The 10,875-nt window shown below is 47.8% G+C and overlaps 2 protein-coding genes across 2 annotated transcripts in view; one reads left to right on the top strand and one right to left on the bottom strand.

The window, feature by feature from the left end:
• Positions 1–2,480: 2,480 nt before the first annotated feature.
• Dic61B (Dynein intermediate chain at 61B) lies at positions 2,481–5,297 on the bottom strand. The gene is made up of 6 exons (XM_001352438.4): positions 5,114–5,297; positions 4,899–5,057; positions 4,604–4,825; positions 3,104–4,536; positions 2,820–3,032; positions 2,481–2,754 (listed from the first exon to the last, which is right to left on the bottom strand). Exons 1-6 carry the CDS (start codon positions 5,186–5,188, stop codon positions 2,544–2,546), a joined length of 2,313 nt encoding a protein of 770 aa, XP_001352474.3. The 5' UTR covers positions 5,189–5,297; the 3' UTR covers positions 2,481–2,543.
• A 332-nt stretch (positions 5,298–5,629) lies between these two features.
• The window catches only part of p130CAS (Serine_rich_CAS and FAT-like_CAS_C domain-containing protein p130CAS), a 39,506-nt gene continuing 34,260 nt past the window's right edge, over positions 5,630–10,875 (top strand). The window contains exon 1 of the mRNA XM_015188106.2: positions 5,630–6,285. Within this exon, the coding sequence (XP_015043592.2) occupies positions 5,902–6,285 (384 nt within the window). The 5' untranslated portion in view covers positions 5,630–5,901. The remainder of the gene's footprint in view (positions 6,286–10,875) is intronic.

Genomic DNA, 10,875 nt, shown 5'->3' with positions numbered 1-10,875 from the left:
TTGCGACTGTTTTTTTGTTGAACTTTTTTTGTTTAAACCGTGTTCTAGTCAGAATAAAATAAATGGGAGTACTTAAAAGTGGTTAATCTTGTAGAAAATATATTCATCAATGGGATAAAACTATGTGGGCAGGGCTGAGGGTTTTAGTTAGCCAACATTATTTCACGGAATATCAAAATAGAGGAATATGTATAATAGGACTTGAATTCAGTCAGTATTTACGGTATATTTTTAAAATGGACGGTATATTTTGGTATATTTCTGAGGTTCGGAAAATTGCAATAATTAACATAAACAAGGCACAGATTCGTATTTTTATTAACCGTTTTGTTTAATATCCGACATTATGCCGGAATGTACCGAGCCCTGTCCGCCGTTTCAAACCAAAACGGACAACATTCCCGCCCCACGAGGTCAACCTCCAGATCACCTGATGCCACTATCCTTTGCGGAGGGGGTGCCTGAGTTGAGCTAAAAAGCTTTGCATCGGAACTAGAGGAAAGGATTATGCTTGAAGACGAATCGGAGGCGCCCTACAATAGCGAGTGGGATATAAAACCTCAAGATAAACCTTTACGAGAGCCACGTTGATATTCCGTCAGCAGATATGTGGACCCATTGCATTCGGTGCAATAAAGTTCGGACGCACATGCCCAAAAGTGCGCGCAAGATCCACAAAAGAAAGAAAAGAAATTCTTCATCGACAATCCTATCACAGGATGGTGCAACTACCTGGTGCTAGTACATTCGCAGCGGCCCTAAAAACGGCACTTGCCGCATCTGCCGTGAAGCGTAAGTCGATAAAAGTCCGCGATCTGATGGCTGTATTAGTGCTTTTAAGTGGAATTAATTGGAAAAAGGGTGAGTGGAACTTCTATTTATGATATTTATTATGTCTTGCACATAGTTACACATTTGCACAAGGCGTTCTCCGACCGACCGAGCCGCTGGCTGTTCCCATTTTATTGCATTGCGCAGCAGCAGCCGCAGCCGCAGCACCTTTCTCCCTATGGGCGGCGGGGCGGTACAGGGTACCCTCGTTTGGTGCGTTCTGCCGCGATCTGGTGGCTCTACTTGGGCATGTGAATCTCAAATATTCTGATGAATCGCAACTTTATATTGGCAGAATGGCATTGCAGACAACAGCCACATCATCGTCATTGTCAGTGTTGGGATGGTCGGGCGGGCGGGCAATCGTCATTGTCATCATCATCATCATCGTTTCGTTGTGGTGGCTAGAACTGGCAGCTCGTTCAGGTTGGCTTTGTCATGGCCATAACAGAGTGTTCTGGCAGCTACTGTAAGCTCGTTTGTCTCCTTGTCACCGCTGTCCGTTGGACAATAACACTTTGTTTTCAATTTGTGCTGCCGGACGGCAACGCAACAGCCTGCAACCCGTACTCGAAACCGCCACCGCCATGTGTCCATGTCCCGGCAGCAGCCATGTCCCAGCTCTCTTTGGGGGCAGCATTGCTTGGCGCACATGTGGGCTGCAATTAAATGTTCATTAAATGCGACAACAACGACGGGCCAGAGATTGTTTCTCAACAATTAATGCGGTCGGGACAAGGATCGAATCGCGCCACACTGATGATGACATCCAGCGGTGTTTTTGCTGTCGCTCTTTTCTGTTCTGTTCCTTTGCTTTGCTTTGCTTTGCTTTTGATTCGTTCCAGCATGCATTCAATTCATTCTCCGGGACGGGACAGAGAGAATGTGCTGTGTAATTTACGGCCATCGTTTGCGGTGGTCCCCGCGCTCCGTCTGCTTATTTACGATCCTCGAAATTTTGACATTTATTTCTATTTTGTTTTTGTTATTCCAACTTCTCTTCTGGCTAAAACTGTAACACGCCGTAGATCTTGGGCCATTTATGGGCCACCTCTTGAGCTGTGTGTGCTGGCCCGCCGTTTGATCTGGCCTCACTGCCTGCGTCTTTTGTGTGGTGTGTGGCGTGTCGTCTGGTGTCTGGTTCTCTCTCAGTTTCCCTAATGGTTGCTTAATAAATTCTCCCCTTTCTCTGTGGCTGTGGCTGTGGCTACCATTTGCCGTATGCTAATGTGTGCACAAGTGTTTATTTGTTATTTAACACCCGCTGACCGATGACCGAAGATCGGAGGCCCTCATCCACAGTGACCACCGTGGTTGACACTTGAGAGAGAGAGAGCGAGAGAGAAAGGGAGGAGTATATGGGGTCCCGTCCCCCTATTTATTTGAACTGCTTGTTGCATTCTACAGGTAGGGCTCGGTGTTGGGTTACCTTATCATCTCGACCAGGGGATTGCCGTCTCCCGTTTGCTCTCTGCTTCTCCCTCTCTGTCTCTGATATTTGATCCCTCGCTGCGGAACTGATGAGCCAACAAAACTCAATCCGTTATATCTCTAAAGTTGGCGAAATTTTTCGTGTGCTTTGGGGTCCGTGTCGTTGAACCCAATTTGGAAACGGATGGAAACGGAAATTGATAGCCGTGTTGGAGCAATTGTGAAGCTTTAACAATGTTCTTTAATCTAACTTGGGGGTATTTTACATAAGGATCGACGATCTACCTGACAAAGGTCTTGTCCGGATAACCAAAGAAGCCTATGCTCTTGAGTTCCATCAGCAGCTCGTGATCGTTGCCAATGGCCTTGAATATGGCTTTCTCGAGCTCATCGTACTGAAAGTGTGGCTCAAAGGGCATATCGTTTAGGGCCTGGAAGAGAGTATTGCCACGCTCGTTGCCTACCACGAGGGTGCGTCCACAGTTGGAGAATCTAAAAGGAGAGGAGGGAGCGATTTAGGGGAGCAATCCAATGGGTGAATCTTAGGTTCTACCCACTGTGCTACTGTATTGAAGGATGAATCCATTTCATGCTTGGCCATGGGCTGCAGGATGTTGCGTCTGATGTCCCAGACATCGGCTGTCTCGCGGTTCACCGACACAATGATCGTGGAGTGTGTGGGACTCCAGCTGGCCCAGTGAACGGGAGTCATCTCATCCATCAGCTCCAGCAGGGGACGAGTGATGCCGTCAATCCACACGCGAACGTACCTGGAAAAAGGATTGCAGTAAGAATATATTCCTTAAAGAGGGCTCAGGCTCAAGAGAGAACAAAGACTAACCAATCGCTGCCACAGGTGAGGAAGAGCTTGGGCGACCAGGGAGAGAACTCCATGACGCTCACACCGCCATCGTGGCACTTGAGGACCTCCAGATACTGATGCTGATAGTTGATGGAGCACTTGTGGATGCAGCCCTCGTCGGTGAGCACGTAGTAGATGTCCTTCTGCACCGGATGGGTCGTGAGGCTGAGTCCCTGCGGATGTCGGTTCGATTCGCATGTCATCAGCGGCGGTATGGGCACTGTGAGGCCCTCGGGATGGCCCTCGACGCGTTCGAGAGTCATCTGATTGAAGCCCAGCAGAAAGGGACTCTTGATGATGCGGAATCGAGTGACGGACCCGTCCTGCGACAGGCTCAGAAAGGGATCGATTTCAAAGTCCAAGCTGTCGCCCTCCTCCACCTGCTTGATCCACCGTATGGCCACCACGGGCGCACAGCCCGGCGAGGTGCTACGCTGCGACGTGGCAATGGGTGAGTTCGAGTGGCTGCTCACGTCCCGCACCTCGACTCTGCCGTCGTAGAGGCCGATGGCAATCAGCGAGGGCAGAAACGGCGAGAAACAGATGGCCGTCACTGGTATCGGGTAGTAATAGGCGCGCTCTGGCTCCCCCGGATTCTTGATGCTCCAGACGAAGACACTCCCAGACTCGGGAACCTGCTGCGAGGAGAACGAATAGAGGCCGTAGGCAACGGCCAGAATGTCGCCGTTGCTGCGGCAGAAACTAACGTCGCTGACGGCCTTCCGCTCATCCCGACTGGGCACGGGCATCAGGCGGAACAGCAGCTTCATCGAGTACACGTATTTGACTTCCGGCGCGGAGCGATCGATCTTCGCGAAGTTGCGGAAACGCTTCATGCCCCCCTCGTTTGTGTTGCTGGAGAGGGTGCGACCCATGAACATGACGGCATTCCTGAACTCCGGGCTGCCCAACAGCTTCTCCAATTCGGACTTTGCCTTGCCGCGCTCTGCCCTGTCGTCCTCTTCGTCGACGATCTCGGTCTGCGCCTCGGCGTCGACTTGAATGCTGTCCACACTGTGCATCGTCGAGAGCTTGCGGTGCAGGTTGTGCACCGTGTCGTACATCTCAAAGTTGGATACGTAGGAGCTAACCGTGGCCTGGGTCACCAGAATGGTGTTCACCGCCCGCGAGGTGGTCAGCAAAATGTCCGTCTGGGCCTGGCTCTCGGATCGGCGACGTACCTTGCCCTTTCCCGCCGTCAAATATTCGTACACGCGATTGTCCTTCTCCACTTCGTCGCCCTCGGCTGTGCCCTTGGCAGCGGTGGTGCTGCCCTGCGAGTGGAGCTCAAAGAAATCCGATTTGCGGAGAGTTACCTTCACGAAGGACTTGTTGAAGGGCTGTGGCTTATACTCCTTATCGATTTTGTCGCGGATGGCGGGCACGTCGAAATTAATGGTCTCGTAGGTGATCTATCGAATCGGGAATACAGTATTTAAGAAGGCGACTCCCTGGAAAATCTGTGTCCCGCAAACAAACCCCATTCATCAGATCGTCGATGGACTGCTTGTTGCCCCAATTTCCCGTACGCATGCTGGAGCGTGTGCGAGAGCGCGAAGCCCCCCTGGAGTGCAGTGTCAACAGATTCGCCATTTGATGGAGGAACGTCAGATTGAAGCGTAGAAACTGATCGGCATATAAGCTGGTCGGTATGAGCTTTGGTGTCATGTCCACCTCCTCGCCATTGACCTCTTCCACCACCTGAAAAGGTAAGAGATCTCTGCAGATCAATCCCAACCCCAATATCAAGTTCTTAGGCGGAAGCAATACCCACCCTGATTTGAGATCGATACTGAAGATGGGACGCTATCTCCTGATTGTAATAATGCACATGATCGGGTTTCTTCTTTTTATGTGTCTTGAGATTGTCCACGGACGTGCTAGGGGCCACGTGAACGGACTTTTTATTCTTGTGATCGCCCAGTGCTGGCCACTGTGGATCATATTTAGCATGAAATATAATTGCAAAAAAAAGGATCCACCACTTACCGTAGTTCTTTCGGTTTCACGTGTAGAACTCGGCAGCGTATTCACAACTGTACTCCGATCTGAATAAATGCTCATTATGGCGGAGCGTTTTTGTTGAAATTATTTGGTAAAAGATATAAATTATTATTCTAAACTGAAATATGGATTTGAAGGGGGACTTTTGTGAGTTGAATGATTTGGGGAGTGCCTACTTTTGGTGAAAATTACAGGAAACGTACGGCATCCTGGGATAACATTATAATCAATCTCCCAGGTTAATGGGGAATATTCTCATAATTCTTAATTAATTCTGTTTAGTTTTTCCGCATTCAGGAGCAGCACGTGCCATAATGGCTCTCTCTCTCACTCTCTCTCTCTCTGGGACTTTCCCTGCGCTTGCTCGTTAGATACAAGTGAGATAAAGTTAACACTTAAAGCCACCACCCACCGCCCACCACACACCACGCACCACCCACAGCCCATCACCACCCCAAAAAAGGCGAAGGACGCCGGGGCTGACTGGCTCCCTGACTGTGAAGGTTGCAAGTGCGAATCGCAGTAACAGTTGAACCCGCGTTCCGTGCACACCTTCTCCTTCGTGTCGGCGTCGGCGTCCGTGTATCCGTATGCGTGGATTCGCTTGCTTTGGTTTTTCCTTTCGTTTTCCCCGAGTGTTGTGCCGTGTGTGTGTGTGCCTGATGCTTGATAGTTAAGATACGTGTAGTGCGACTAATTGATTTCCATCTGGCTGCCAGACATGAGATAAATTGCAACACAGAGAGCAACAGAGAGCAAATAAAATCCTAATTATGTCCAGCACCCAGCAGCAACAGCCTCCACTGCTCGTGGAGCCTCCATCAATGGAGTCAATGGAGTGCCAAAGTGAAAACCGAGTACCAGAAAACTCAATTAGGAATGTTGCAAAAGCCCAGACACTGACAACAGCAATGGCAGCGGCCACAACGGCCACAAGCGAGGCACTGCCCAAACCGCAAACGCCTTCAGTCTTGGCCAAGCTGCAGCCCCAGTACCAGCCGCTTCCCCACCAGCAAAAACAACAGCAGCAACAACAGCAGCAACAGCAACAGCAACTGCAGACGCAGTACGTCATAAATTCAGTGGCAATGCACGCCAAGGCGACCACGGCGGGCGTCATCACTGGCGGCACGCTACACCGGGTGAAAAGTGCGCAGGTACGTTGCAAAGGAGTTGGAGGGAGCAGGACACAGTGAAGTGAAGTGGAGTGGAGTGAACGTGACGTTAATTGGAAGGTTAACCCAAGCCAACAGGAATGGATATGAACAGAGATACGAGTGGTGTACAACTGCGTATGTGGCTAAGGGATACGAGATGCAATACAGGGCTTTGCCAGGGTCCAGAACCCCCCATGTGAAGCGAGTAACGTATTGAGAAAGTTCTGTACCTATAAAGAGTTATTCCTTCTTGGATATGGGAGGATTGTCTATAAAACAGCACCACTATTTACTCCTTTTATAGGTCCTTATCTTAGTTTTAACTTAACCCTTTATCAATGGATCTTCTATTGCTTGAAGGACGAAAGAAAGTTACACGCTCTGTACTTCCTTCAGGCATTCGCCAGCTTTGCCTCCGTATCCCCCATATCTGATCTGATCTATCCCCTCATCATTCGTAATCCCTTTTCGTAATCTTTCGCATCATTTGAAGGCAAAGTCATGAGGCAACCCTCTACCAAGCGAATGCGTACGCAGTAACAGGGCTATAGATACACAATACAGATACAAAGCACAGATACAGATACAGATACATACAGATTATGGGACACGCAGGGTGGTGCGTAACGTAAAATTGTAAACTGTTTTTACCGGCTAACCAGCGAAGCAGAGTCCAAAGCAAAAGTCACCGACCAGGAGCAGGCCGGCTGTCGGTCCAGGTGGAAGGCAGCTGAAGCTCAATGGCTGGATGCTGGACAGAGGGCCGCATGCGTGCAGAGAGAACACAATAGAGAGAGAGAGAATGCCATGTTATGTAAACACCTAGCCAGTCGAGTGGCGAGTGGGAGCTGGAGACGGAGCTGGAGAGGATTGGGTGGGATACGTGGACACGGCATGGTCGTGACGAAACAAAAGTCAGAGTAGATCCGACTGCTGGCTACGTCTGCTGACTGCCTGATGACTATGGAGAGCGAAAGGGAGTCCCAGCGTAGTGGTGGCTGTGTCGATGTCTGGCACTGGCTTCTGTTCGGAGTCACGTCATATATCAGATGCTCCGTGATGTGAAACAAATTTGCATTGCGGATTGGGGGTGTGGAAACGGTGCTCCTTCTGCACAAGACACTCTGAAGGATGCTGATGATGCTGCTGCTGCTGCCAGTGATGTGAAGTCCCAACTATCATCTGAAGTTGATGAAGTGGATGCCGCACTTCAGACCTGAGACTGTATACATTATTGGCCCCATCGAGTGCTTGAAGAACTTTTTGACTTTTGACTTTTTGCTGTCGTTGCTGTCGTTCCTGTCGGGCTTTCCTGCCTTAGCTCTTCAGATATCTTTAGATATATGTATTCCACATCCCTCGGATGTCAGCATCTTTTTACTGGAGGGTGGCTTCCTTGTGTTTATGTTTGCTTTCGATTTTTATTTTGTATCCCCCGATTCCATTCGATTTTTCAATGCCAATGTGAACTCTTCTCTTTTTGCCGCAGTCCCTGTCCCCGTCCCCGTCACAGCCTTGCACTTGCCCGCAATTGAACCTCACTTGGGGTTGTTCTGGCATTCCCCCCACCCGAGGCCCAGTCCCAAAGAGAGCAAAGTTTATGCCACCTCAAAGTCGGTTGTTTGTCAGCACTTTTGCTGAATCTATCCGAGAGAGAGCTACAAGCACTCTCTCTTCGAGTGTTCGGTGGGTGGATGGGGGGATGGGGGGGTTGTGGGTTTCTTCCATCTCGTGCTGTTTGTTTTGCTGTGCAACATCATCTCGAGGGGTTAATCAACCTTTCCACCCACCACCCCGTTCGCTCTCCAGCGGCTGTAAGAGCTATAAAAGATGTGCGCAATTTAAGTTTGTTGTCGTCCCAAGGAACAAAAGGACGAAGGACTCTATTTATGAGCACAACTTTGCGTGGGCTCTGCTCTGGAGGTGCACTTTGTGTGGCTGTTCGTGGGGGATTTATGGGATAAACTTCGAGCTAAAGAACTTGACCATAACTATGCGGAAATCTTGCCTCTTCAAGGAAGTTAATTTCGATGTAAGGAAGTCGAGATAAAGGTAACGTCACGATGATGTGTTATATGGTTATTTTGAAAAGGAAACCTCCTTTGGCTACCTTTTAAGATAAGCATCTCTAAGACTTAGATGTTCATATGTATCTTTTGATGCCGTGAGAGATGTCTATCTTTCTATTCAAAACATTCCCCCATGTATGCCTATTCCCTCTAGTAATTTTCATCCAATTTGTGTCGTACAATTGCCATTTCTGTTGTATGTACATTTTATTGTTACATCTATTTCTTGTGGATTGGATTTTCCGTTTGATTTATGAATTTATTCAATGGCAAAACGGAGCCAAAGCCAAAAAATGCTTTCAGCCTCAGCGGAGCGGTCATTGAGCTGCAGAGACCACTTCAGACCACAGACGTCAGACATCAGACATCAGACTTTCGAGACTTGAGACTTCAGATGGGAATTGAAATGCAGCGTGTAAGCAGATTTTCAGAGTGCACTGCGAACGGTCAGCCAGCCATGTGTCCGCAAAACAGTTGGCAGTTGCAGTGGCACAGGCAGTGGCGGTGGCAGTTTCACAGTTAATGGAAGCGTCGCACTCCGTCTCTGTGGATCGCTGGCTCGGTGGCTCGGTGGCTCAGTGGCTCTCTGGCGCCAACATATTTTGCTGTCGCATTCAAATTATGAGCTCTGGCTTTGGCTCTGACATTGGCTATGGAAATTATGCATAAATCGTGGACAGCAGTTAAAAAGCAAACCAAAAAACCCAGCCAGAGAATGCCCCATAATGAAGTGGGAAATACAGTCGAAGCTTTGGATACCCTTAAAGATCCATCACAGGGACTAAATGTGGACTAAATTTTGTTTATTTATGAAGAACTAAACTAAAGTTTAACTCATGAGTATTTTCCACTTAAGGCTTGATTTTTTAGACAGTGTTGCTCTGAAAGTTAGCCGATTTTAATGGTTTTTTTGGTATGGAAATCACTGTATCGATTCTATCGTAGAAAATATGCTCTATTTATACTGTAAGCTGTATATTGCTCAAATATCTTTCGGTCTGTATACTCGCCCATCATGCAGCAGCGCCCCTCGGCCGTCCTGTCTCTCATTAAAGTCATAGTATCCACTTTTAGGGTATCGCAAACTAAGAAAGAAAGTGGAAAGCCGGGAAAACATAGAGACAGAGGCAAAGCCAGAGTGCGGGAAAAGTGAAGAATTTATGTGTACGTGTTGGAAATTCCTTAATTTGTACAGAGACAGACGGACAGAGGAGACTGCCAAAGAGGAGAAGAATTATTTACCTGGCGGCTTTTCTTCTTCTCATCCATTCGCTGGCTAAACAAATTTTCATGTCACGTGACGGCAGCTGAAATATCTTCAAGATACAACCGAAAATACAACACACAAACATGACACAAAAGTATCTCTCTCTCTCTTTTGTGGTCGATTCAAGAACTTCTGCATTTACGAATGCCAACATGCAACAACTTGTCGAAGCGTACAACATTTGATTATATAATTTATATAATTGTGTGCGTGTTTTTTTTTTGTTTTGTTTTTCGGGGTCTGTACTGCAACTGTACACGGAAAACGTTTAATATGCGATTGAGGGAATAGTCGCACAGCCCACAAAATTTCCCTGGGAAAACTCTGGCGTCAGAGATCGTTTAACCCAGCTGCCATAAATATTTTTCAGTCTCCTAGTCGCCCAGTCCCTGTTTTTTGTACCCCATGCTAATCAGCGCTGTCAACCGTTGAGATACACACTGAAAAGATACAGTCGTCGGGAGATACTTCTGCAACTTTTTTGGGATGCATATGGCGATTCTGTATCTGTATCTGAAAAATATGTCACGCATTCCGCATCGCGCGCTCGCGCAGCGCTCTTTTTTCTCTCTGTCTGAAATTAATTTATGCAGTTTGGGGGCAAAGATTTTCCAGTGCAGATTAAAGCGTTGCGGCATTTAATAAATTGCTCTTAAATTATAGAAAAAAACGGAGCCGGCTGAGATTTATGGCATAGTGTAGATCTGTGCATCCGCGAGGTGGGAAAGATACTCTTCGTATTCCGAAGATACGCAGCCGTAATGCGCCGTAATTTTGTTGAACACCGATAAGACCAGACCCCATTGTGTATGGCACCCCAAATGGTGATCATCATCATCATTTTTTCATTAGCTTTGATCGCATTCGAATGAATCTGAATGTGAATCTGAATTTGAGGGGATATCTATGGGATCGTTTGGATCACTTTCCTACACTTTTTGTTGTTGTTGTTGTTTCTTTGGGAAGCTGTAGCCAAAATTCTGCCTCTACTCCTCTCAAATGGTGACCCATTAATCCAAATATGTCAGCTCTCATCGTTAATGATCGCATTGAAGATCGTTTTTGTTTGGTTGTACCGATCGGACCCCTGTCATTGGGGTCGCCCACGTTTTGGCCCGCGTTTCGTGTTTTCAGCTTTTATATCTACATTTATTTCGGTCTACGCTTTGACCTTATAAATCAGATGCACATACAACAGATACAGATACAGATACATTCACATATGAAGAACACACCAAATTTGTAAGATCCATA

Source organism: Drosophila pseudoobscura, chromosome X, assembly GCF_009870125.1.
Source record: "Drosophila pseudoobscura strain MV-25-SWS-2005 chromosome X, UCI_Dpse_MV25, whole genome shotgun sequence".
NCBI classification, from domain to species: Eukaryota; Metazoa; Arthropoda; class Insecta; order Diptera; family Drosophilidae; genus Drosophila; species Drosophila pseudoobscura.
The sequence above is the reverse complement of the archived record's forward strand: the minus strand, read 5'-3'. Positions and strand labels throughout refer to the sequence as shown.